This window comes from Oryctolagus cuniculus, chromosome 1 (assembly GCF_051225735.1).
Source record: "Oryctolagus cuniculus isolate XC-2025 breed Fujian yellow rabbit chromosome 1, ASM5122573v1, whole genome shotgun sequence".
NCBI classification, from domain to species: domain Eukaryota; kingdom Metazoa; phylum Chordata; class Mammalia; order Lagomorpha; family Leporidae; genus Oryctolagus; species Oryctolagus cuniculus.
This window is the reverse complement of record NC_142867.1, coordinates 14,674,542-14,700,149: the sequence shown is the minus strand read 5'-3', so window position 1 is coordinate 14,700,149 and position 25,608 is coordinate 14,674,542. Positions and strand designations below refer to the sequence as shown.

Genomic DNA, 25,608 nt, shown 5'->3' with positions numbered 1-25,608 from the left:
CAAGGGTAGCTTGGGCTCCCCCTGCTGAGAGCCTTGAATGGCAGGCTGGAGTCTGGGTTGCAATGGGGGAGCCATCAAAAAGTTTTTGAGCAAGAAGATCATAAACATCTGTGAGAACTCTGGTGTCCCTCTTCAGTTTCCCTGGCCCCACAAATGCCACCCTCAGCATCCCATGGGAAGAAGGGAGAGCTGAGTTTCGGACCCTGGGCTTCTCCATGTCCCCAGCACCCAGTACAGTGCCTGAGGTTTTGTGGGTGCTCAATAAACATGCATAGGATGACTGGACGGATGCATGGATGATTCTGCCTGCCAGCCCCCTCGCTACTCCCCCACCTCCCTTCTCCTTTCCCAGGCCCTCTCCTGGCTAAGCAGAATAAGACAGCTGGTGCGTTCCAGATTCCCCCATCTCGCCCACCTGCCACCTCGCCCGCTGATCCCTCACCTTCTCCCTCCCTGCCACCCTTCTCCCCGCCGGGCGTGAGTAAGTGAAGGAGCAAGCACTCACGTGCTCCCACCACGTGCTGAGCACATGTCACCTTCTCACAGTCACCCTCAGGGAGAGCGATGATTAACTGCACTTTGCAGGTGAGGCGATTGTGACTCAGTGGTTACAGGACTCGCCCAGCTGCCGAGGGGGCAGAACTGAGACTTGACTCAGACTGGGACCTTCTGCTTCCTTTTGTGCTTCTAGCTAGGGCTGTGCAGTGGGCGTGGGGGACCCTGTTGAGGCTTAAGCATGTGGGGAGGAAGCGGGGGGGCTCTGAGTTCACATCCCAGGAGCAGGGCCAGGAAGGTGGAGCCTAGTCTGAGAGCTCCTGCCCTTTGGGTCCAGCGGCCACCCTCGCCAGAGTCCTCCACCCCACTCCTGCACTCACTCCCCCAGGGACACAGATGCACACACTCACAAATGCTCACACGTATGTTCACACACATACACATGTATGCTGACACACACATGAGCTTACATGCTCACATCCATGCTTTCACAATGCCCACAGTCACACACATGCTCATTCTCAGCCACGCATGCCCATACACTCACACATACTCCTCACACGTATGTTCAAGCATACACTCATGCTCACACACAGTCTCACAACATGCTCATACATGTGTTCACACACTCACAAAACACACAGAGCCCAGCTGCTTAACGGAGCAGGAACGGTAGCTGCCTTACTCACAGAGGCTTTATTTTTCTAGAAAAATTATCCCCTAGAAAAACTCTATACAATGCTCAAAGTAAATAACCATCAGCCACCTTGAAAAGAAAAATATCCCCAAGGGAGTTGATCAGAAATCCTCCCACCCAGCGGGCCAGCTGGTCCCCAAGTCCCTCGGGGTGGCCTGACTCTGTCCTGTCCTTCATAGCTCCAGAAAGAACCTCCAACTCCAGACCTCCTCTCATTCTACAGATGGAAAATATCATGCTCAGGGTCAGCCCAAGGCCCCCCAGCACCAGTGGCCGAGCAAGAACTCTTCCCAGGGCTTCCCATTCGCTGGTCTTTCCCCTGGACGCTCACTGTGAGTTCTGTAACCAAGGCTGTGCCATGGCGGACAAGCTGGGGCCGCTGGGCTGTGACAACCTCGGGCTGCCCCTGGAGGCCACCTGGCAGCAGAGGTTCCAGCACCTGCAGCCTAAAGAAGCAGGTGGCACACCTCCTTCTGCAGATCTCCTCGCAGGGGCCAAGGGTCACCAAGGCCACGGCCGGGGAGAAAACCTCCTGTTGGAAGCAAAGGGGAACTTCCCCGTGCTTTCGCTTTGGGTCTGTACTGCATCGACCCACTTGGCGACCAAGATTCTGTCCTTGCAATCAGAAGTCCTGGCGGTGGTTAGATATGTTTGGATTTTTTAAGAAAAAAACAACAGCGGCTTAATAGCAGTTTGGGCAGGTGCAGTCTTTGCACCGGGGATCCTCCGAGGTGGGGGAAAGACTGGTAACAGCATCCTTGGGGCTGATGAGGGAGGGCTTGGAACTACGCGGTGGCACAAGGGGCTTCTCTCCGAGCACGGCACTCCCGGTACACCAGGAAGGGGTGGACGAACGTCAGGAGAGTGACCAGCAGCAGCGCCATGTTCACCTGCGGGAGAGAGGAGGGCATGAGGCCAGGTCCAGGAATGCTGAGTGACACCCACCACCTGTGAAGAGACCTGAGCCCTACCCCAGAATAGTCTATCTCCCCCCTCCACCACCACCAGCACCGCCACCAGGCGCTACGGTCCCCTGGAGGAAGGACTTTGGGTCATTTTCATACTGCCCTGTGGAGTCAGTTGGAGGAGGAATAGTATGACCATTTTACAGATGAAGAAACAGAGGCCCCCAGAGAACATTCAGTGGCCTGTTCAAGGTCACATGGGAAGCCAGCGGAGGCACTGGCTGGAATGCACATCTGAATATTAGGTTCGGTCACTGATAGAACTAATTTTCCCCCAGTTTTTAAATTTATTCCTCCTTATTCTCCCTATGTCAGGTTTGAATTCCTCTTTTAGACTTTGATGATGGGTTTTTTAAAGATGTTTATTTATTTATTTCTCCTTTTTTTTAAAGATTTATTTGCAGAGTTACAGAGACAGAGAGAGGGAAAGCTCTTCCACCAACTGGTTCATTTCCCAAATGGGAACAACAGCTAGGGCTGGAGCTAGGTCAGTCCAAAGCCAAGAGCCTGGTATTTCATCTGGGTCTCCCACATTGGGTGCAGGGGCCCAAACACTTGAGCCATCTTCTGCTGCTTTTCCAGGTACATTAGCAGGGAGCTGGATCAGAAGTGGAGCGACCAGTACCTGAATGGGCACTCATATGGGATGCTGAACTCCCAGGCAGCGGCTTAAACCACTGGGCCAATGGGTTGGCCCCTACTTTTTTTTTTTTTCATCTACTTGAAAGCCACAGAGACAGAGAAATCTTTTATCCATCAGTTCACTTCCTAAATGCCCATGACCCAGAGCTAGGTCAGACTAAAGCCAGGAGTCAGGAATTCCATCTGGGCCTCCCACATGGGTGGCAGGGGTCCAAGCACTGAGGTCATCATCTGCTGCCTCCCACGAATGCATTAGCAGGAAGCTGAGTCAGAAGTGGAATGGCTGGGACTAGAACTGCTGCTCTGATAGGGGAATTGGGCAGGCCAACCAGCGGCTTAACCCACTGCGCCACAACACTAGTCCCTTAGTGATAGGTTTCAAATGCGGCCAAGAGAGCTGGGCAGTAGCAGAACGCTGCAGTCAGACTTGACAGACTTCTGCTCACAGCTGTGTGTATCTGAATCCCTAAGTCATACAACCTCTTGGAGCCGCTGGAGAGTGGTGTGCACCTGCTGGTGCCACGTCAGCATCCCTTCAGGTGTAGGGACCTGGAGGCAACAGCAAAGAGCACCTGCCACCTGGGCAGCGGTGGACACCAGCACCTGCTGCAGCCCGAGGAGAAAGCCCAGGCTTGGCTTGTGTTCCGGCAGGCAGGACTTTGCAGTCTTGAGTTTTCGCTTGCAATGTTGCTGGTATCATGCATCTTACTCCAGGACACATCTGTTCACACACACACACACACACACACACACAGAGCTATGTTCCCCCCAGATTTCTGAACAGTGCAGGCTGCACCATGTGAACCCAGTGACTTCGAGTATCCCCAGCACACAAGCCGGGGTGCTCCCACTGACCCCAGTTTGAGAGGCAAGATCAGGGGTGTGCCTTGTGCAGCTCTTGCTGCAGGCACCACACCCAGGCCTCCTGAGCTGGCTTTGGGGTGCCCCCTGCTGGGGCATTGCTGTGTTACCCAGCCTGGTGTCCTTGCTGGTCCAAAGCCAGCATCCCCTGCTGGGGACAGGCAGGCCAGGACCTATCCTCTCCCTCCCCACAGTACTCACGTAGAACGGGTCATTCTGGAGGGGGCCTTTGATGAGGGTGAAGAGGGGGAACTGCAGCAGGGACACAACGGCCGACAAGGCCATCACCAGCCCAAACAGCTTCCCAAAGTGCTCCGAAGGGAAACTGGAAGAGAGAGAAACTGGGTTCCAGCGAGCTTTGGGGACTCTTGCTCCAAGACCACCCTTCACCCATCCACACCTGCACTGCCCTGCCCCCCACACCTGTGCTCAGGCATCAAACCACAGAATTCAGAGAAGGGACTGTGGTGGGCCCTGGGAAAACAGCAGGGCCCCAGATGCAGGCTGTGCCAGGGGAGGAGTCAGTGACAGGACAGACACAGAAGCAGCCCATTACATGCCAGATGCATGCCTGATCAAAGGTAGCAAGAAGAGAGTGCCGGGAGCACCACAAAGGGAGGATGTTTTCTTGCCGACTCCTCCGTGGATGATTGGAGCAGAAGTGGGCATTGTGGGGTGAATAGAAGTTCACCAGGCAGGTAACAGAGACACAGGGCACAGTTGAAGCAATGGCTCAAGAACATGAGTGTTTCAACCTTTCCATCAGGCTGCCCCTGTCCATCCATTGCGCCCTCCACACCTGCGCCCAAACCCGGTCATCCTCACCTGACCACCTCCTGGCCCACCCTCCCCTCACCACTTCTTTACCTCTGCATTGCTTCCCAGAGCCCCGTGTGCCCCACCCCTTCCCCGAGGGGCACACCCCACCTGCAGCCCACTTACGCAATGGTGAGGAAGGCTGCATTGCCCCCGTACAGGAAGGAGCGACTGATCACTTGCAGGACGAAGGTGACGTATTGAAGGGGGAGGAAGGGGACCGAGGCGCAGAGGGCAAAGCCCAGGCACAGCAGGGACGTCAGCGCCAGCGAGGGCACGGCCGAGAAGAGGGCCACCGATGCGTCAGAGAAACCTGGTCCGAAAGGGAGCAAGAGAGGCTGCCTGTGGGAGAACCCAGCAGACGGCAACGAAGCATCGAGAAAAACCGGGGGAGGAGGGGAAGGGAGGAGCCACCCCACCCTCCTGGGATCCTCTTTCTCCCAGGTGTCCCCACGCCAGCCCATCAATCATGTCTATAATTCACCTCCTGAACACCATTCAGATGGGACCATTTCTCTCTTCCTCACCGACTCTTCCTGGTTTTATGCCCTTAACACACTCAGATGATTACAATGCCTGGAAATAATCCCAACAGCCAGCAGCAGGGAATGCGGCGTGAGCTGCACTGCAGCCATGCAGTAGAGAGCCAGGGAGCAGTTAAAAGGAAGGAAGAGAGCCCAGCATTGCGGTGCATTAAGCTTCCGCCTGCAACAGGGATGCTGCTTTGAGTCCTGGCTACGCTGCTTCTGATCCAGCTTCCTGGGAAAGCAGCGGAGGATGGCCCATGTACATGGGCCACTGCCACCCATGTGGGAGGCCAGAATAGAGTCCCAGTCTCCAGGTTTTGCGCTGGCCCAGCCCAGCCCAGCTCTGGCCTTTGTAGCTATCTGGGGAATGAACCAGCGGATGGAAGTGCTCTCTTTCTGTCTCTCTGCCTTTTAAATAAATCTTAAAAAAGAACCAGGACTGGTCCCCACGAGGGAGCAGGCTCAGGATACAGCCACACACATCAGTGTGTACAGTATGCTGCTTTTTATCTAAGAAAGAGGGAAATACAGGGCCAGTGCTGTAGCATAGTAGGTTAAGCCTCCACCTGCGTCATAAGGGTGCCAATTTGTGTCCCGGCTGCTTCCCTATTGATCCAGCTCTCTGCTATGGCCTGGGAAGGCAGTAGAAGATGGCCTAAGTGCTTGGGCCCCTGCACCTGCGTGTGAGACTTGGAAGAAGCTCTTGGCTCCTGATAGGCCCAGCTCCAGCCATTGTGGCCATTTGGGGAGTGAACCAGAGGATGGAAGATCACACTCAGCATCTCACCCTCTCTCTGTAACTCTGCCCCTCAAATAAATAAACTAATCTTTAAAAAAAGAAGTGGGAGGGAATAAATATATATGAGTACACTTCAAAAAGTTCACCGAAAGTGGAATTAAAAGGTAAGTTTAATTTCGGTGCAAAAAAAAATTGAAATCCATGCATGCAAAAGATCTTCAAGGTTCCCAAAAAGGCATATTACAGAAGAAACTATGCACGGATTTCAAAATTTTTTTGCACCAAAATAAGCATTTTTTTAATGTTTAATTTTTTAAAAAATGCTTATTTACTTGACATATGTGAGAGTTTTTAAAACTTCATTATTTATTTATTTGAGAAATGGAGAGAGAGTCTGTTCCCATCCACTGGTTCACTGCACAGATACCCACAATGGCCAGGATGTGGGGACTGAAGCCAGGAGCCAGGAACTCAATTCAAGTCTTCATCAATGGCAGGAATCCAACTATTTGAACCACCACCTGAACTTGTATATAATGTTTGTATTTAAAAAAAAATGCTGGGGGCCGGCGCCGCGGCTCACTAGGCTAATCCTCCGCCTTGCGGCGCCGGCACACCGGGTTCTAGTCCCGGTTGGGGCGCCGGATTCTGTCCCGGTTGCCCCTCTTCCAGGCCAGCTCTCTGCTGTGGCCAGGGAGTGCAGTGGAGGATGGCCCAGGTGCTTGGGCCCTGCACCCCATGGGAGACCAGGAAAAGTACCTGGCTCCTGGCTCCTGCCATCGGATCAGCGCGGTGCACTGGCCGCAGCGCGCTGGCCGCGGCGGCCATTGGAGGGTGAACCAACGGCAAAGGAAGACCTTTCTCTCTGTCTCTCTCTCTCACTGTCCACTCTGCCTGTCAAAAAAAAAAAAAAGCTGGGGCAGGGGCCAGCATTGTGGAGTAGCAGGTAAAGCTGCCATCTGTGGTGCCAGCATCCCATGTTGGGGCTGGTTTGTGCCTTGGCTGCTCCACTTCCAATCCGGCTCCCTGCCAATGGCCTGGGAAAGCAGTGTAAGATGGCTCAAGTGCTTGGGCCCCTGCACCCACATGGGAGAGCCAGATGAAGCTCCTGGCACAGCCCTGGCCATTGCAGCCATTTGGGGAGTGAACCAGCAGAAGGAAGATCTCTCTCTCTCTCTCTCTCTCTCTCTCTCTGTAACTCTGCCTTTCAAATAAAACAAACAAATATTAAAAAAAAAAAAAGCGGAAGAAGAAGCATAACATAATGGATTAAAACCTGTCAGGTATATTTAAAACGAGATTTAAAAAAGAAACCATTGGGGCCAGCACTGTGGTGTAGAGGGTAAAGCCGCCGCCTGCAGTGCCAGCATCCCATATGGGCGCCGGTTCAAGTCCCAGCTGTTTCACTTCCAATCCAGCTCTCTGCCATGGCCTGGGAAAGCAGTAGAAAATTCTCTAAGTCCTTGGGCCCCTGCACCCACATGGCAGACCCGGAGGAGGCTCCTGGCTCCTGGCTTCAGATTGGCGCAGCTCCAGCCATTGTGGCCATCTGGGGAGTGAACCAGCGGATGGAAGATCTCTCTCTCTCTCTCTCTCTCTCTCTCTCTCTCTCTCTCTCTCTCTCTCTGCCTCTCCTTCTTTCATGATAGCCATCTCTGGAGGTCTCCAGGCACTAACTCTGACACTGGTGAACAGAGAGGGGAATCAAGCATTGATTCCAGAATAACAAAACAGTAAGGTAATGTTCTCTCTGGAGGAAGTCAGGCTATTAAAAGCAGAAGGAAAGACAGAAATAGAAACTCATCCTTTCACAACCTTAATAAAATAATGAGTCTAGGCATTGATCACCAATGACTGCTAAAATCATTAGGCCCACGGTTGATGGGAAATTTTGTAACAGATGGATCCAACTGACAATGTCTGAACCAGGTGATCAATCTTAACATCATCACAACAGAGACAACAGATATCAGGGGCTAGCTGATGGGAGGCCAGAGGAAGCCCAAGGCTCCATCTCTGAATTATCTTTGCCAAAAAGAATTAAACCGAGGCTTCTCCAAGCCTCGAATCTGCCTGTTTACAGGAAATTCCTAATCTAAGGGACACTTCTAAGTGACACCAAGAGGATGCCAAATGCAAACTGGGAAATTCAAAGTGGGGAGTGGGGGGAACAGCACACCATTATACATCTTAACAGATACAAGAGGCACATGATCCAAATATCAAACCAACTGTGGAAAGATATGCTGGAGATGACAGGGAAATTTGAACAGAGGTTGTATATTAGGCAAGAAAATAATTTTTTTAAGTGTGATCATGGTGTTACGGTGATGGACAGGCCGAAGAGACACAGGTGACAGGACAGGACGTCTAAGATTTGCCTTGAAATACTCCAGCAGGTGTCAGAGAAGCCGGGCAGCCAGGGAGCATAGGGGTGGAACCAGCCAGGGGAAATGTTACTACTTGTTAACGTGCATCTGACGTTGTGTCTTGCTGTTCCTATCTAGTATTTAAATGCTGCTTGACTCCCCTTCCCTGCCGCCAACTGCACAGTCAGGGCACTCGGCAGCCCTGTTCTTCCAGTCCTGTCCAAGGATCAGGTCTAGAAGCTTTGGCAGAGTGAGCAGCTGACCCCTGCTTCCCTCTCTCCCCAGCATCTGCCCTACAACTGCCCCACATGCTGTATGCCCGGGGCCTGCCTGAGTCACTGGTTAGGATTCCTCAGATGCCTCAGCGTCCCTCCCTCCCTGACCACCTGGATCCCACGATGCTCCTTAGCCCCTCTCCTGCACCCATCCCTCCATCTCCTCACCTCTCTCTCTCTCTTTTTTTTTTTTTTTTGACAGACAGAGTTAGACAGTGAGAGAGAGAGAGACAGAGAGAAATGTCTTCCTTCCATTGGTTCACTCCCCAAATGGCCGCTATGGCCAGCGCTGCACCAATCCGAAGCCAGGAGCCAGGTGCTTCCTCCTGGTCTCCCATGCGGGTGCAGGGCCCAAACACCTGGGCCATCCTCCACTGCCTTCCCAGGCCACAGCAGAGAGCCGGACTGGAAGAGGAGCAACCAGGACTAGAACCTGGCGCCCATATGGGATGCTGGTGCCGCAGGCAGAGGATTAACCAAGTGAGCCACGGTGCCGGCCCCATCTCCTCACCTGCTACTCACCCTTCAGGTCTTAGCTTAGACACCACTTCCTCCAGGAAGCCATCACTGACAGCCCCGCCATCCTCTCCCAGAACAGCTATTGGGTCCGTCTTTGTGTAGGTGTCGAGACTCTTCCCGACTTACAATGGGGTTACATCCCAATCAACTTGGTGCAACTTGAAAGCATCCCAAGCCAAAAATGCATTTAACCCACCTGACCAACTGCCTCCTAACTTAGCCCAGGCTACCTTCAGCGTGCTCAGAACACTTAGCCTACAAGTCGAGCAAAAGCATCGCACACAAAGCCTACCCAATTATGAAAGAATTGTATATCTCATGTTATTTATTGAATGCTGTACTGAAAACGCACAACAAAACAATTGCATGAGTACACTTCCAAACCAGCATAAAGTTGAAAAGTTGTGAAGGGCCGGCGCCGTGGCTCAATAGGCTAATCCTCCACCTTGCGGCGCCGGCACACCGGGTTCTAGTCCCGGTCGGGGCACCGGATTCTGTCCCGGTTGCCCCTCTTCCAGGCCAGCTCTCTGCTATGGCCAGGGAGTGCAGTGGAGGATGGCCCAGGTGCTTGGGCCCTGCACCCCATGGGAGACCAGGAAAAGCACCTGGCTCCTGGCTCCTGCCATCGGATCAGCGCGGTGCGCCGGCTGCAGCGGCGGCCATTGGAGGGTGAACCAACGGCAAAGGAAGACCTTTCTCTCTCTGTCTCTCTCTCTCACTGTCCACTCTGCCTGTCAAAAAAAAAAAAAAAAAAAAAACCCAAACTCTTAAAAAAAAAAAAAAAAAGTTGTGAAGTCAAACTATCATAAATCGGATTCTAACTGCAGGATTGCCTCCTTTCTCTGCTCCCTAAGGTAATATCTGTCTTGTCCATTGATGAATCCCTGATGTCTGGCACCACAGCTGACACACAACTGTCACTCAGTGACTAATGTCTGAATGAGTGAGTGCAAGTACAATGGGCTGAACAGAAGAGAAGGTGGGCATGGAGATGAGCACAGATCTCTCCCCTCCTGGTCCCTTAACTCCCTCCCCCCAGGTCTCACCTGTCTTTCTCATGTCCCTCTGGTACTTCTGTTTCAGCCGGTCCATGAGCAGGCCATTCCAGGGGGCACACAGCACTCCGAAGAACTGAGTGATGGCGAAGGCATTTGTGTAGGTGCTGACTGCAGAGGTAAGAGAGGGGTTGGGTGACGAACACATCCAGGCCTGCCTTGCAAGGGAAGACTCTCCCACCTTCCCGTGCCCAGCCTGGCTCTCCTCCCCAGACCCTCTGACCTTGCTCTGCACCACACAGCCCTACAGAGCTTCGTATGCATCCCCCATGTCCCTGGGACGTGCAGATGAACTGTTGCCTCCCAGCCCCGCCACGTACTGAGCACCATGTTGCCCTGGGCCAGGTTGGTCAGCAGGGAGTTGAGAGTGCCAATGAAGAGGTAATGCCAGAGCTGTATCACAGACAGCCACACCAGATGCCAGGCGAAGCGCCAAGAGAGAGCGTAGCTCCAGAAGGAGCCAGGTCCCTGCTGCTGCCCCGGTCCTGAGGTCTCTGTTGGGGACGGAGGATCCAAGCATGGATTATAAGAAGAGAGGAGGGTTAGGAAGAGCCAGAGTGTAGGGCACTTACAGGGTCAGAGCCCACCTTCCACCCTTGTCCCAGCTCATCCTGCAGGCTCCTGGAGCTGCCTGCAGCTCATCCATCCCCTGCTCCTGCTTTGTCATCCCAGCCCTACCACCTTGAGTGACCCATGCTCCTGGCCTATTGAAATCGGATCTGCCTCTAACAGCCACTTTCCTGATCCTTCTCAGCCCCAAGGGTGAAAGGAAAGACAAGCCAAGGACAGCAACGGTTCCACCGGGTTCCAAATCCCTTCTCTCCCTTTTGGGGCCTGAATCCTGCATTTCCTTGAGAGGCCTTCCCCTGCCCTATTCTTCATGACCACACGGGACTGTGAATTCAGCGTCCCGTTGACCAGTTCACTCATTCCCCCTGAAGAAAGGGACCGGCCTGAACGGTAGATTGGGCAGCCCAGAGCACTCCCTGGTTCGACTTGCCCAGCAAATTCAGTTTTCCTCTTGGCTTTGTGAGTTTCTCAGAATCCTATTCGACTTTCATTTTTTAAAATACACTTGATTGTGTATATTTAAGGTATACAACATGATGTCATGGGATGCATATAGATAGTAAAGTGGTTACTATAGTGAAGCAAATTAACATATCTATCATCTCACATAGCTACCCATTTTCTTCTGGCAACATTAGCTAAAATCCACTCATTTAGCAAAAATCCCAAATACAGTGTAATTCCATCAACGGCAGGCGCCACGTCGGACATAAGACAGCCAGACGCATTCATCCCACACACCTGCCATGTGCATCCTTTGTCCTGCGTCTCCCCATTTCTCCCCTGTCTCCACCCTCTCTTCTTACTCCTACTGTAGCCAGCAGTGGTTTGTGATGTTCACAACCAAAGACCCACAACAGAGACAGAGAGGAGAGGAAGGAGGCAGTGCTGGAGATGGGGCAGTGAGATAGAGCAGACCCAGAGGACTGCAGAAATGGGGACAAAAAAACAGACTTCGTGCATCACCATCACAGGAAAGGGTAGGACCCTGGGGTGGGGGAAGAGAAAGCAAACAATGGAAGACAGACTTCAGGAGGTGGGAAAGACAGACGGAAAAGAGACAGAAGTCCTGCCCTTCCTGCGCCCTGTAGATAGTGAAAGATGCCGGAGGTCCATTCTCTGCCTGACTTCTGCCGATCCCGAGTGCCTGCACGGTTCTCTCGGTGAGGAGCAGGTGCAGTCACAAGGCAGGGCCAGGCCACCCGCAGGGCTCACCGTCCTTGGAGGAAAGGAACTCCTTTGACTGCAGCTCCTTGTTCTCTTGCTCAGTTCTTCTTTTCCGTTGCTGCGGTGCCATTCCCAGCACACAGGCCAGGGACTGTGAGCTGAACCCAGGGTGCAGACTGGAGGGAACAGGGTGGGGATCCCTATTTCACTGCATAGTGGAACCACACTCTCACAACCCTGCTCAGGTCACAGACAGAGCAGGCAAATCAGAATGTCTAAGGCTGAAAGTCAGGCTCCCATTTTAGAAAATCATCATCATCATCATCATCATGTCTAGAGCCAGCACTGTGGCATGGTGGGTAAAGCTGCCACCTGCAATGCCAACATCCCTTACAGGTACTGGTTCGAGTCCTGGCTGCTCCACTTCCAATCTAGCTCCCTGTTAATGCACCAGGGAAAGCTGCAGAGTCCACGTGCTTGGGCCCCTGCAGCCATGTGGGAGATCTGGATGAAGCTCCTGGCTCCTAGCTTCCTCCTGGCCCAGCCCTGGCTGTTGCAGTTATTTGGGAGTGAACCAGTGGATAGAAAATCTCTCTCTCTCTCTCTCTCTCTCTCTCTCTCTCCTTTTCTTTCTGTAACTCTGCCTTACAAATAAAAAAATCTTTTTAAAAAAGGAAAAATTAAAAAGGCTGTTAAGTTACAGTTATACGCAGTAAAATTTGGGGACCACTGGAAGCAGGGCAGAGGTGGGCAGGTCTGAGCTCAGATCCCAGCTCTGCCTCTTCCTAGTTGCAGAAACACTGCCGAGATGGAAACTCCTGAGCCTCACTCTCCCTGTTTGGGAAGCACAGGACCACTGTGAGGATGCAATCAGAGCACCATGGGCCTGGTACGTAGTCGGCGAGCGGCCAGTGAATGCTCTCCAGTCCCCTGTAACTGGCTGCGAGCACAGTTACCTCACTTCACCTATCAAAACGGGCTTCTGCACCTCTGATTCTTTCTCCCCATCCCCTAACTCTGAGCTGGCCTTGTGCCCTGCTGTAGCCAAGAGAATGCAGCAGACGTGATGTGCCACTGCCAAGCCTAAACCTCAAGAAACCCTGTGCACTTTCCACTTTCTTTCTCTCGGAAACCTAAAACCACAATGTGAACAAGTGCAAGCCAGCCACGGGAGGAGGGCAGCCATGCGGCGGACACAGCCAGGTCACTCCAAACCCCATGTGTATGAGGCCGTCCTAGACCTGCTAATCCACCAGATGATCGGGGGACTAGCCAGTGGAACTAGCCAGCTCCCCACAGACTTGCAAAAAAAACAATAAATGCTGGGACCGGTGCAGCATCCACTGTGGTGCAGTGGATTAAGCCATTGTCTCATTATACCAGCATTCCGTATGGGCACCGATTCAAGTCCTGGCTGCTCCACTTCTGATCCAACTCCCTGCTAGTGGCCTGCAGAAAGTAGCCCGAGTACTTGGATCCCTGTCACCCATGTGAGAGACCCAGAGGAAGCTCCTGGCTCTTTTTTTTTTTTTTTTTTTTGACAGGCAGAGTGGACAGTGAGAGAGAGAGACAGAGAGAAAGGTCTTCCTTTGCCGTTGGTTCACCCTCCAATGGCCACCGAGGCCGGTGCATTGCGCCAATCCGAAGGCAGGAGCCAGGTGCTTATCCTGGTCTCCCATGGGGTGCAGGGCCCAACTACTTGGGCCATCCCAGAGAGCTGGCCTGGAAGCGGGGCAACCGGGACAGAACCCAGTGCCCCGTCCAAGACTAGAACCTGGTGTGCCGGCGCCGCAAGGCGGAGGATTAGCCTACTGAGCCTTGGCGCCGGCTGCTCCTGGCTCTTGACTTCAGCCTGTCCCAGCCCCAGGGCCCCAGCTGTTGCAGCCATCTGGGGAGTGACCAGCAGATGGAAGATTGATCTCTCTCTCTCTCTCTCTCCCTCTCTCTGTCTCTCTCTCTCCCTCTCTCTCTCTGTAACTCTGACTTTAAATAAATAAATCTTTTTTAAAATTAGCTAAGTGATACGCCCCTGGTTCCAGTCCCCCTCTCCCATCTGCCCACCCCCTGCTCCTACCCCGGGATGATGAGGTTGTGGCCCACAGTCACCAGATCGCAGTCCTTACCCATAGCTGTAGTTGGGTGGCAGAGGGTAGGGGATGTGCCCCCAGGGCATCAGGAGAAAAGTGCGTCCCACATGCCAGATGCTGCAGACAGAGAGGAAGATGAAGGAGGCCCTGAGGCTGATGCCCTGTTCATGAAGAAGCTACGGGAGAAGGAAGGAAAAGTTGATGTAACATCTGTGTCCAAAACAGCAGCATTATTCACAACAGCCAAAACTCACATCTGTCAACGGATGAATGGATAAACAAGATGTGGTATGTACATACAGCGGAATATTATTCAATTCTAAAATAGCAAAGAGGGGCCAGCACTGTGGTGCAGCAGGTTAAGCCACTGCCTGCAACACCGGTATCCCATGTGAGCACCAGTTCGAGACCTGGTTGCTTCACTTTGGATCCAGCTCCCTGCCTGGGAAAGCAGCAGAGGATGGCCCAAGTGTTTGGACCCCTGCACCCATATGGGAGACCTGGAAGAACTCCTGGCTCCTGGCTTCCGCCTGACCCAGCCCCGGCCATTGCAGTCACTTGGGGAGTGAATCAGTAGATGAAAGATTCTCTCTATCTTTCTCTCTCCCTTCTTCTCTCTGTAATTCCTCCTTTCAAATAAAATAAATCTTTTTTTTAAAAAAAAAAAAAACCTCTCTCTCTCTCTCTTCTCATTGTGCCTTTCAAATAAATAAATAAATCTTTTAAAAAAATAGGAAAGAAATGGGAGGAGTTTTGGCTTAACAGTTAAGACACCAGTTAAGATACAATGTCTGGGGCCAGCGCTGCAGCATAGCAGGTAAAGTTGCCTCCTGCAGTGCTGGCATCCCATTTGGGTACTGGTTCGAGTCCTGGCTGCTCCATTTCCAATCCAGCTCTCTGCTAAGGCCTGGGAAAGCAGCAGAGGATGGCCCAAGTCCTTGGGCCCCTGCACCCATGTGGGAGACCTGGAAGAAGCTCCTGGCTCCTGGCTTCAGATTGGCACAGCTCCAGCCATCGCGGCCAATTGGGGAGTGAATCAGGGATGGAAGACCTCTCTCTCTGCCTCTCCTCTCTCTGTGTAACCCTGACTTCCAAATAAATAAATAAATAAATAAATCTTTAAAAAAAAAAAAGAAGATACAATGTCCCACATCACAGTGCCTAGGTTCATACCGGGCTCCAGCTTCTCATTCCAGCTTCCTTCTAATACAGACCCTGGAAGGCAGCAGGGATGACTCAATTACTTAGGTTCCTGCCACTCATGTGGATTAAGTTTTTGGCTTCCGGTTTCAGAACAGGCCTAGCTTTGGCTGTTGTAGGTATTTGGGGAGAAAACCAGAGAGTAGGAGTGCTCTCTCTCTCTCTCTCTTTCTGCGTGCGTGTGTGTGTGTGTGTGTGTTTCTGCCTCTTGAATACATACGATTTTTGAGAAGGTCAATATCATGTTTTAAGAAACAAAAGAAGGCATTTCTGACACATCATACAACATGGATGAACCATGAGAGAACATGGTGCTAAGTGAAAGACTCTAATCAGAAAAGGATACATTCTGTCCACCTCCACTTACATGAGACACCTGCAGCAGTCCGATTCACAGAGCTGCAGAGTGGAAGGGAAGCTGGGGAGCAGGACAGGGAGCTGGTGGCAGTGTAGAGCTGGGTTTTACGGCATGAGAGATGCTGGGTGCAGAACAGCAGGAAAGCGCTGAACGCCACTGAACTACATGCTTACAAATGGTTACCATGGTGAAGTGTGCATTGCGTGCATATGATCACACACACACAACCAGCCCAAGAGGCAAGGGCTGAAACCCCAGCTTCCAAGAAGGAACCTTAGCAAGGCTCCTGGGGAGCACCCTAGAAGCTGACGGAGGACACTGGGACACACACCCCTCCCCAGGGCCCAGCCTGCATCCAGGAGTCACCCTGCCATCCATCCCCACAGCCCAGAGGCCTCCTCAGAGCTCTGGGCCAGTGCTTCCCCACCCCGACTCCGAATGCAATAAGGCCCTTGCGTGCTCACAAAATTTGACACCCAAACGCGGCTCACAAAGCTGCCCAGTCATCCTCCCTTTCATTCTCCTTGATGCGACAAACATCAAAGTTCCTCAACTCCCAGCTTGAGAACCACTGATGGAGCCCAACCTCCCAGCACGACAGAGGACAGCACTGAGGTTCACAGGGGTGCAAGGGAGTGCTCAAGGTCAGAGCAAGCAGCAGCAAGGTCAGATTAACCCCAGAATGCCAGCTCCCGAGAGAAGAAAGGGAGGCACACCCAGGAGGAGAAAGAACCCAGAGAGCGGCTCCTATGCCAGGAGTAGAGGCTCACGTGCCCAAGGGCTCAGCCTCTGGATGGCCCTGCAGGCCAAGGCCATGTTTGAGAAGTGACTGCCAGGGGTGCTTTTCTCTGTGGCCATGGCCCATGGGCAGTGCCACGTGCCTCTGACCTAACACAAAGCCCAGAGGGAAGGCCCAGGCCCACAGCCTGAGACCCGCATCCCCTTCTTCCTTTCATTCAGCCATTGTTAGCACCTGCCTTATGCCCTCTAGCTTGTTGCCTCTTTGTCAAAGCACGGCTGCCATAACTCCAGGTATCACATCCTCTCACTGCAACCTTAGAAGAAGGTAATGAGAGACCAAGGGGCGGGCACTGTGGTGCAGCATGTGGAGTCGCCACTTGGGACACCTGCACCCCAGACTGGAGTGCACGGGATCCAGTCCCACCTCCACTTCCAATCCAGCTTCCTGTTAATGCACACCCTGAGAGGCAGGAGGTGGTGGCTCCAGTACTTGCATCCCTGCCATCGATGTGGGAAACCCAGATGGGGTTCCTGGTTCCCAGCTTCTTCTAGCTTTGACCTGGTCCAGCTCTGGCTGTTACAGGCAACTGGGGAGTAGACAAGCAGATGGCTTTCTCTCTCTCTCATTCTGCCTTTCAAATAAATAACAAATTGTAAAACTTTTTAAAGATAAGGTTAAGGTTTTTTTTTTCTTTTTTTTTTTTCTTTTTTTTTTTTTTTTTGGACAGGCAGAGTTAGACAGAGAGAGAGACAGAGAGAAAGGTCTTCCTTCCCTTGGTTCACCCCCCCCCCCCAAATGGCCACTACGGCCGGTGCGCTGCGCTGATCCAAAGCCAGGAGCCAGGTGCTTCCTCCTGGTCTCCCATGCAGGTGCAGGGCCCAAGCACCTGGGCCATCCTCCACTGCACTCCCTGGCCATAGCAGACAGCTGGCCTGGAAGAGGGGCAACCGGGACAGAATCCGGCGCCCCAACCGGGACAAGAACCTGGGGTGCTGGCGCCGCAGGCGGAGGATTAGCCAAATGAGCCACGGCGACAGCCAAGATCTCTCTCTTTTTTTTTTTTTTAAAGATTTACTTATTTGGGGCCAGCGCTGTGGCATAGCAGGTAAAGCAGTGCCTGCACCCCATATGGGCGCAGGTTCGAGATCCGGCTGCTCCACTTCCGATCCAGCTCTCCGCTATGGCCTGGGAAAGCAGTAAAAGATGGCCCAAATCTCTGGGCCTCTGCACCAGCGTGGGAGACCTGGAAGAAAAATCCTGGCTCCTGGCTTCGGATCGGCACAGTACCGGCTGTTGCAGCTAACTGGGGAGTGAACCAGCAGATGGAAGACCTCTCTCTCTCTGCCTCTCCTTCTCTCTCTGTGTAAGTCTGACTTTCAAATAAATAAATAAATCTTTTTAAAAAAATTTACTTATTTGAAAGGCAAAGTTACAAAGAGAGAGAGAGACAGAGAGAGATCTTCCATCCGCTGGTTCACTCTCCAAATCGCTGCAATGGTCAGAGCTGGGCCAGGCCGAAGTCAGGAGCCTGGAACTTCATCCGAGTCTCTCATGTGGATGCACTTGGACCATCTTCTGTTGCTTTCCCAGGTGCATTAGCAGGGAGCTGGATTGGAAGTGAAGCAGCCAAGACTCAAACCGGCACCCATATGGGATGCCAGCATCACAGGCAGTGGTTTAACCTGCTATTGCACAATGCCAGCCCCATAAATAAACTTTTTTTATAAAAGAAGGAAAGCCAAGGAGGCAGATTTTCTTTTTAGTTGGCTCTCATCTTCCATTAGCAAGGAGATGTTCCCTAACATCCTCCTCTTACACCCCCTTTATCTCATGGACAAGGACTAGACCACTGGCCCACCTCTAGCCATCACTGACAATAGAGGAAGGAAGCGTCATGGTTGGCTGATATGGATCAGGCTTCATCCCCTGTCCTGGCAGATCACTGCCCAGATAAAACTGTCAACAATGAACAAGGCAGAACGGTTGTTGGTGGACCCCAAAACCACTGGCAACAGTTCATCACCCTGTCGCTCAACAGCAGCTTTAGGAGATGCTGGACAAGACTCCATGTGTGCTGCCGGGCCTCCAACCCCCAGCCACCCATTGCAAAGGGTGCCCAACACTGGCCCAAGCACTGTGACCGTGCCTTCTCTTGGCCTCTGCCCAACACGCTAAGTGAAGTAAGAAGAAGAGGCTCTTGGTGATCACACACTCAGAGTCTAGAACCAAACAGTTCCATGGTCACCACTTGCAGAAGCTTAAGCAAGCATCTAAAAAGAAAGACAGAAAGACAGAAAGACAGAAAGACAGAAAGACAGAAAGACAGAAAGACAGGAAGGAAGGAAGGAAGGAAGGAAGGAAGGAAGGAAGGAAGGAAGGAAGAAAGAAAAGAAAAGAAAAGAAAAGAAAAGAAAAGAAAAGAAAAGAAAAAGAAAAAGAAAAAGAAGAGAAGAGAAGAGAAGAGAAGAGAAGAGAAGAGAAGAGAAGAGAAGAGAAGAGAAAAGAAAATATTTGAGAGACACAGAGCTCTCATCTGCTGACTCATTCTCCAAATTAATGGCTCCCAGCAGGGGTCAAAGCCACAGGCCAGGAACTCAATCCAGGTCTTACACCACATGGATGGCAGGAACCCAATCACTTGAGCCATCACCTGCTGCCTCCCAGGGTCTACACTGGCAGGAGTGGACCCAGGCACTCTGACATGGGATGTGGCATCTTCACCTCCTTGAGACTCAAATGCTTCATCTATAAGATGGAGATAAAATAGCACCCACCTCCAGATGGATGGAGAGAAACCACTCATGGTTCACAGGACAAGTGTCACTCATATGTAAGTGCTCGGTAAACCTCGGCCCTTGCTCCTTACCTTGATGATAAGGAAGACTGCCGAGGAAGAGTCAAATGCGCCATTGTAGAGGGTGATGATGGTCGAACGATGTTTGCCAAATAGGTTCCCGATCTGGGGAAGACATGACCAGCCTGAGTCACTTAATTATTCGCAACACAAACATTTCCTGAGCACCCCGCCTGTGCCAGGTGCTCATCATACCCAAAACTCACCCTCTCCCCAAAGAGCTCCCACCCCAGCTAGGGCCAAACCTATTGCAGGCAGCCAAATGTAGAAAGGTACCCCTTCCTCCCTCCTCTGTCTCAACCTGCGGCCAAATGACTGGGTTTAGGGCAGGCTCGCACCTGCAGGTTGGTGATGAGAAACAGGATTCCCCCAACGGTGAGCATGGGCATGGCCAGGAAGAGTAGCACAGCCGAATCTGGAATGAACAAGGCCAGAGGGCGGGTGGTGACTTAGTGCAATGCAAACATGGAGCCCCAGACGGTCCTCCGGGAAGCCCTAGCTCCCTCCCGTTCCAAATTCCCAGCAGCACTGGGGTCAGGGCCCCAACCCTGGCAGCATCCCTATAGGATCTTGGGTTAACTGGCCAAGGCTCCCCCAGATATCTCTGTGGAGGTCTCATGAGCCACTGTCTTCCCCATCAAAGCAGTCCCTACCCTGTGACAGCACTCAAAGTGAAGTCACTGCCTCCTTCCCTCACCAGACCACAAGCAGCCCCTTCCATTCATACTCAACACTGTGGGGGAAGAGAGTCCTAGCCTCAGCCCCTAAACCCACTCCCTAGCTCACTGACCAACCTTGAACTGGTTTCTAAATGAACCTGTGCCTCAACAACTTCATCTGTTAAATGGAAACAACGGTCCTGCCCTCCCTGCCTCCTGGAAGTGCTATGAGGTCTGAGTGAGAAAATGGCAATGGTCTATTCTTTTTTTTTTTTTTAATTTTTTTTATTATTTTATTTATTTTTTTTTTTTGACAGGCAGAGTGGACAGTGAGAGAGAGAGACAGGTGAGAAAGGTCTTCCTTTGCCGTTGGTTCACCCTCCAATGGCCGCCGCGGCCGGCGCGCTGCGGCCGGCGCACCGCGCTGATCCGATGGCAGGAGCCAGGAGCCAGGTGCTTTTCCTGGTCTCCCATGGGGTGCAGGGCCCAAGCACCTGGGCCATCCTCCACTGCACTCCCTGGCCACAGCAGAGGGCTGGCCTGGAAGAGGGGCAACCGGGACAGAATCCAGCGCCCCGACCGGGACTAGAACCCGGTGTGCCGGCGCCGCTAGGCGGAGGATTAGCCTAGTGAGCCGCGGCGCCGGCTGGTCTATTCTTTTATTAATTAAACTTGGATCCTTCCCTCAGGCAAGGTGCTGTGCTTGGCACTGAAAATGCAGGAAGAGAAAAGCACACCTCTTGCCCTTGAAAAGACTGACATGCAAACAACTGTTACAACAAGTCTGGGAAGTGGTGGATGATGGCCAAAAGCTCATAGGGTGCCAGAGGCCTTGATTAAGAGTTGTTCCCAAACCACAGATTTCTATCACCATCCTGTTGGTCATAACCCATGCCTGTCCTGATATTCATTAAAATGGGGTTTAAGGGGACTCATTTTATCCAAAATAAACCTTTAAAATTATTTTTATTTGTTTTTATTTTACTTCAAAGGCAGAGACGGGCAGAGAGAAATCTTTCATCTGCTCATTCACTCACTCCCCAATGCCCACTGGGCCAGGACAAGGCTAGGAGCCCATAACTTAATCTGGGTCTCCCACGTGCATGGCAGGGACTCAAGTACCTGAGCCATCAGCTGCTGCCCTGCAGGTACATTAGCAGGAAGTGAGATCAGAAGTGGAGGAGCGGACTGGAGGTGGGAGTGGGCATTATGGCACAGCACATCTCACATCAGCGTGCCTAGGATCAAGTCCTGCCTCTGTTTCTGATCCAGCTCCCTGCTAATGCACCTGGGAAAGCAGCAGAAGATGGCCCAATTGCCTGGGCCCTCGCCACCCACAAGGAAGACCTGGATGGAGTTCCTGGCTCCTGGTTTTGATCTTGCCCAGACCTGGCTGTTGTCCTCATGTGGGAACTGAACCAGTGAATGAAGATCTCTCCTCCCCCAGGGTGTGCTACCTTTCAAATTAATTCATCTTAAAAACGTTGTAGCTGGATACAGTTGCCTTTGGCACTGAAGTCATGTTAGCCTCACATCAAGACTTTATTTCATGAAATCAGACGACAGAAAGAATAATAGAAAAGCAATAACCTTTCCCTCGGCGGTTTAATGATTATTAATGTTGTAGGTGTATGTCCCTGATATCCTCTTAGGTAATTATTGTGTTACACCTTCAGAGGCCCTGTGAAGAACTAATTTTAGAGTTTTCACACTATTTACCATTCAGCGTCTGCCTTTACACACTTTATGCACATCTTTTCTAAAGAACTAAGGGCTCATGGCGATTCTTTTCACAGTGGAGTCATTGTGGGCTCCCAGCCTCTTCCTAATCAAAAAGCCCTATTTTATGGAGGAAGCGGGGGGGATTTCTGCCTAAACGATTCATAAATGAGTCAAACATTACCCAGCTTCCAGCTCCACATTCAGTCTTGGAAATTATTCACAGGCTAGATTACAGGAAGCCTGTTTGCTGGGCAGAGAGTAATTGGCTGCAGGTGCCACGTTATCTCTATTTGGCCTAACACCCTTACCCTCCGTGTTGGCCGAGCACGAGTAGAGTTGACCTCATGCCACCATCTGGCTTCCACACAGACACTACACACACCTGAGTTATATACCAGATCTTCACTTCCTAACCCAAATGCAGAGCCATGTGAAATGGCACTGGAGGCCAGCACCACGGCTCACTAGGCTAATCCTCCACCTGCAGCGCCGGCACACCGGGTTCTAGTCCCGGTCGGGGCGCCGGATTCTGTCCCGGTTGCCCCTCTTCCAGGCCAGCTCTCTGCTATAGCCCAGGAAGGCAGTGGAGGATGGCCCAAGTGCTTGGGCCCTGCACCCGCATGGGAAACCAGGAGAAGCACCTGGCTCCTGGCTTCGGATCAGCGCGGTGCACCAGCCGCGGTGGCCATTGGAGGGTGAACCAATGGCAAAAGGAAGACCTTTCCCTCTTTCTCTCTCTCTCACTGTCCACTCTGCCTGTCAGAAAGAAAGAAAGAAAGAAAGAAAGAAAGAAAGAAAGAAAGAAAGAAAGAAAGAAAGAAAGAGAGAAAGGAAAAGAAAAGAGAAAAAGAAAGAAAGAAAGAAAGAGAGAGAGAGAGAGAGAGAGAGAGAACGGACACTGGAGAGCCACATTGGGAGGCATCTTGTGGCCCCATAACCAAGGCACCAGCATAGCCAGGGTCAGTAACTTTCTCTGTGGCCTTGGGCAAGGGGCTCCTCTCCAGCCTCAGTTTTCTCCTCTGCTTAATGGGAGAGCAGGACAAAACAGATGAGAATTTCCAGACTTTTGTGGGCCAGTAAAATCTGAAAAGCAAGCTTTTTGAGTTCAACAAGGCTGTTGACTTTTTCCCCCACTAAGTCAGGTTGTGTGTTTTCCAAAACCATCATTAATATGATCATTTCATTAAAAGGATAGAGAACACTGGGACACACAAGAAGGACGTAGTACTTTGAATGAATTCTCCTCTCGAAGCAGCCTCTCTCCACTGTCTTTCCTTTTCACATTTTCTCCATAACTAAGCTGTTTTCCTAGACCAGCAACAACTCAATATCCCTTCAAGATTCTTTAAGCTGTGGACCTCAGAGTAACCATGAGGTCCATATGTCCTGCCTGCTACCTCCTGCACCTGCTTCACTAGACATCTCTAGAACCATGTCCCTCTCACACACTTGGCAACACTCACCTGTAGAGGTGAAGGCTATGGTGAGGGTGGCACTTGTGTAGAAAAATCTGAAATACAGAATAGGGCATGGAGAATATTGTCAAGAAAAGAGAAACCTGGGGCTGGTGTTGTGATGTAACAGGTAAAGCCGCCACCTGCAGTGCTAGCATCCCCATATGGGTACTGGGGCTCCACTTCCAATCCAGCTCCCTGTTAATGCACCTGGGTGTTCATGCACCTGGGAAAGCAGCAGAGGACGGCTCAAGTGCTTGGGCCCCTGCACTCACAGGGGAGACCCAGGAGAGAAGCTCCTGGCATTGGTCTGGCCCATCCCTACCCATTGAGGCCATTTGGAGAGTGAACCAGCAGATGGAAGCTCTCTCTCTCTGTTTCTCTATCTGCCTCTGTAATTCTGCCTTTCAAATAAAATAAAAGAAATCTAAGAGAAAGAAAAGGAAGGGAGGGAGGGAGGGAGGGATGGAGGGAGGGAGGGAGGGAATGGCTGGACTGATCTAGACTCCAAGCTTAAAGTTCTAGAGCGCTACAGTTTCAAGACCACCATCCCGAGGTTACAGGAATCCCTTGGCAGCTGACGGGGGAGTAGGAGGATCTTCTAAGGCAGAGGGTAAGAGAGGCAGGACCCTGAGAACCCTGCTGGAGAAAGGCAGGAAGAAGAGCATCCAGGGAGCCAAAGACCAGAAGGACCGAGACAGTCAGTCAGTTTGCACCTAAAGGGACTTGCTCTACTCCCCAGCTATTTCCTGGTCCAGGTCCAGCTGCGCCCCCCCGCCCCGCCCCCAGCTTCCCTCTGCCAGTTGATCTCACACCCGCCTCCCTGGGATCTATCAGCCCCCAGCAGGCCACTGCTTATCACCAAACCCCACCACAGAGACCAGGATGCAGGAGCACACGAGTTCTTGGCCTCCCCCACTCCTTTGCATGGGAAGCCCTATTCTCACCCCCTGTAGCACAAGGGGGGCCTGAAACTCCACCACTGGAGGTACCCACAACATTCTGTGATGACTGAGTGATGAGGGTGACTAGGAGGAGGAGAAGCCTCGGGTGTGAGGCTTCATAGGGAGATGAGGAAAGGATCCAGGGAGAAGGCAGAGAGCAGTTGCTAATTTCGCAACTCAGGCCTTTGGGCAGCCCTCATGGAAAGTCAGCCCGGGCTCCTGTGCAATTAGATACAGAAGACAGCTGCAGTGCTGTGGAGTAGGGGAAGGAGGCGAGGAGAGGGAAGCAGGGCTGTGGGAACGGGGCGGCCCCACGCCCTGCCAGCTCTGCTCCTCACAGCTGTGTCTGCCAGCTGCTGGCTCGGGGCCAAGCAGGGCTGCCCAGCTGCCTAACCTTGGTCTCCCTCCCAGCCTGACCAATGCCTCTTGCCCACACCACTAGACGCGCGGGGCCCCGGGGGGACTCACATGGCTAGGAGGCGGGCCACAGTGGTCTTGAATCGGTCAAAGATGTAGCCGGTGGGGAACGTCATGAAGTTGTTCATGAACGACGCCAGGGTGAAGATGAGCGAGAACCTCTCATCCTGGGCTTTGCAATCTAGAAGGGGGAAGGGGAGGCTCAGAAGCCCAGGGCAGACTGGCCACACTGCCCCATCCTCCCAGCCCTCCAGCCCGGTGACACCTGCCCTAGGATCCCCTCCATCCGACTTGGACAGCTTGCCTGGAGATGTGACTGTCCCTAAATCCTCTCCCGGGCACCCCCCTAGACCAGGGTGCAGGAAGGGGTGGCAGGAGGCACAGGGGTGGAGCCAGAACTCAGCTTCCGGGGAGAAGGCATCACCCTCCTTACCAGTGGTGTTGCCCAGTGTTCCAGACGGCGGCTCACACAGCTCCTCAAAGTAGTGCTCTGTTTTGAAGACGAACACCAGGGAAGTCCAGCCGAAGAGCACGCCGGCAAAGCCCAGGCACTCCAGTAGCCCTGTCAGCAGGGTGGCCACGTGAAGGGGCAGGGCCTGGCCCACCATGGCCCCAGGCACTGAGCCTCAAAGCCCACGTTGTCCTCCCTGGCTGACCACAGCAGCTGCAAGTCCTGGCGTCTGAGCCCTTGGAAAATTCCTTTGGCGAGCCTTTCCTTTCCTGGAGTTCTCTGGTTCTGTCTGCGGCTTGGGCACAAAACAGAGCCTGTGAAATAAACAGAGGCTGCCTGAAACAGGAGGCTGCCGGAGGGAAAGTTCAGGTGGAAAACTGTTCTCTGTGGCAGGAAGGAGCAAGATGCCCACCCGTGTTAGGAGGGCAGCACCCTCAGGACAAAGATGACCTTAATGACTTATGCAGAGTTCTGCCAGCAACAGGTGAGGGAGCAGGCCCGGCGCTGAGCTCCGATTCTGAGCTCTGTCCACTGAAATACCATCGGCCCCTCTGAGTGAGGCCAGGGGACTAGGGGGCTGTGTCTGCGCCCACCCAAATTCTCATAACAGCCGGGCAAAATTGGAGTTTCCTTATCTGCAGTTGGTTGACAATGAGACCAAAGTTCCAGGGAATATCAGGAAACTTGTCCAAGGTCACACGCTAGTTACTCACCACCACGCAGGCTGTGCTAGCGCCAGAAACAGCCCAGCACCCAAGGACCCGGGCCTAGGACTCCATCCACCAACTCCCCCCCCCCCCCAAGAAAGTGCCCAAGGCCATTCCCGCCCCGCGCAGCGCTCCGCTACCCGCGGCCGCCCCCCGCCGCGCGCTGCCTGCCCTCCGGGCCCGGGTCTGCCCAGTCTCAGCGCCCCCACGCCCACTCCTCGCAGGGCGCCGCTGCCCGCCGACCGGCCCTGCCGCGCTCCTACCAGCCCGCTCCACGCCGCAGCTCTCCGCGCTCTTCCCGCGCGCGTCGTAGTTC

At 52.7% G+C, this 25,608-nt stretch overlaps 1 protein-coding gene across 1 annotated transcript; it reads right to left on the bottom strand.

The window, feature by feature from the left end:
• Positions 1-1,150: 1,150 nt before the first annotated feature.
• SLC43A3 (solute carrier family 43 member 3) lies at positions 1,151-25,608 on the bottom strand. Its single transcript, XM_008271349.5, has 13 exons — positions 25,556-25,608; positions 24,568-24,899; positions 24,186-24,315; positions 22,783-22,829; positions 19,277-19,353; positions 18,951-19,043; positions 13,821-13,960; positions 11,746-11,873; positions 10,281-10,454; positions 9,952-10,071; positions 4,603-4,789; positions 3,862-3,985; positions 1,151-2,082 (listed from the first exon to the last, which is right to left on the bottom strand). The coding sequence occupies exons 2-13, from the start codon at positions 24,740-24,742 to the stop codon at positions 1,978-1,980; spliced, it is 1,500 nt and encodes a 499-aa protein (XP_008269571.1). The 5' UTR covers positions 24,743-24,899; positions 25,556-25,608; the 3' UTR covers positions 1,151-1,977.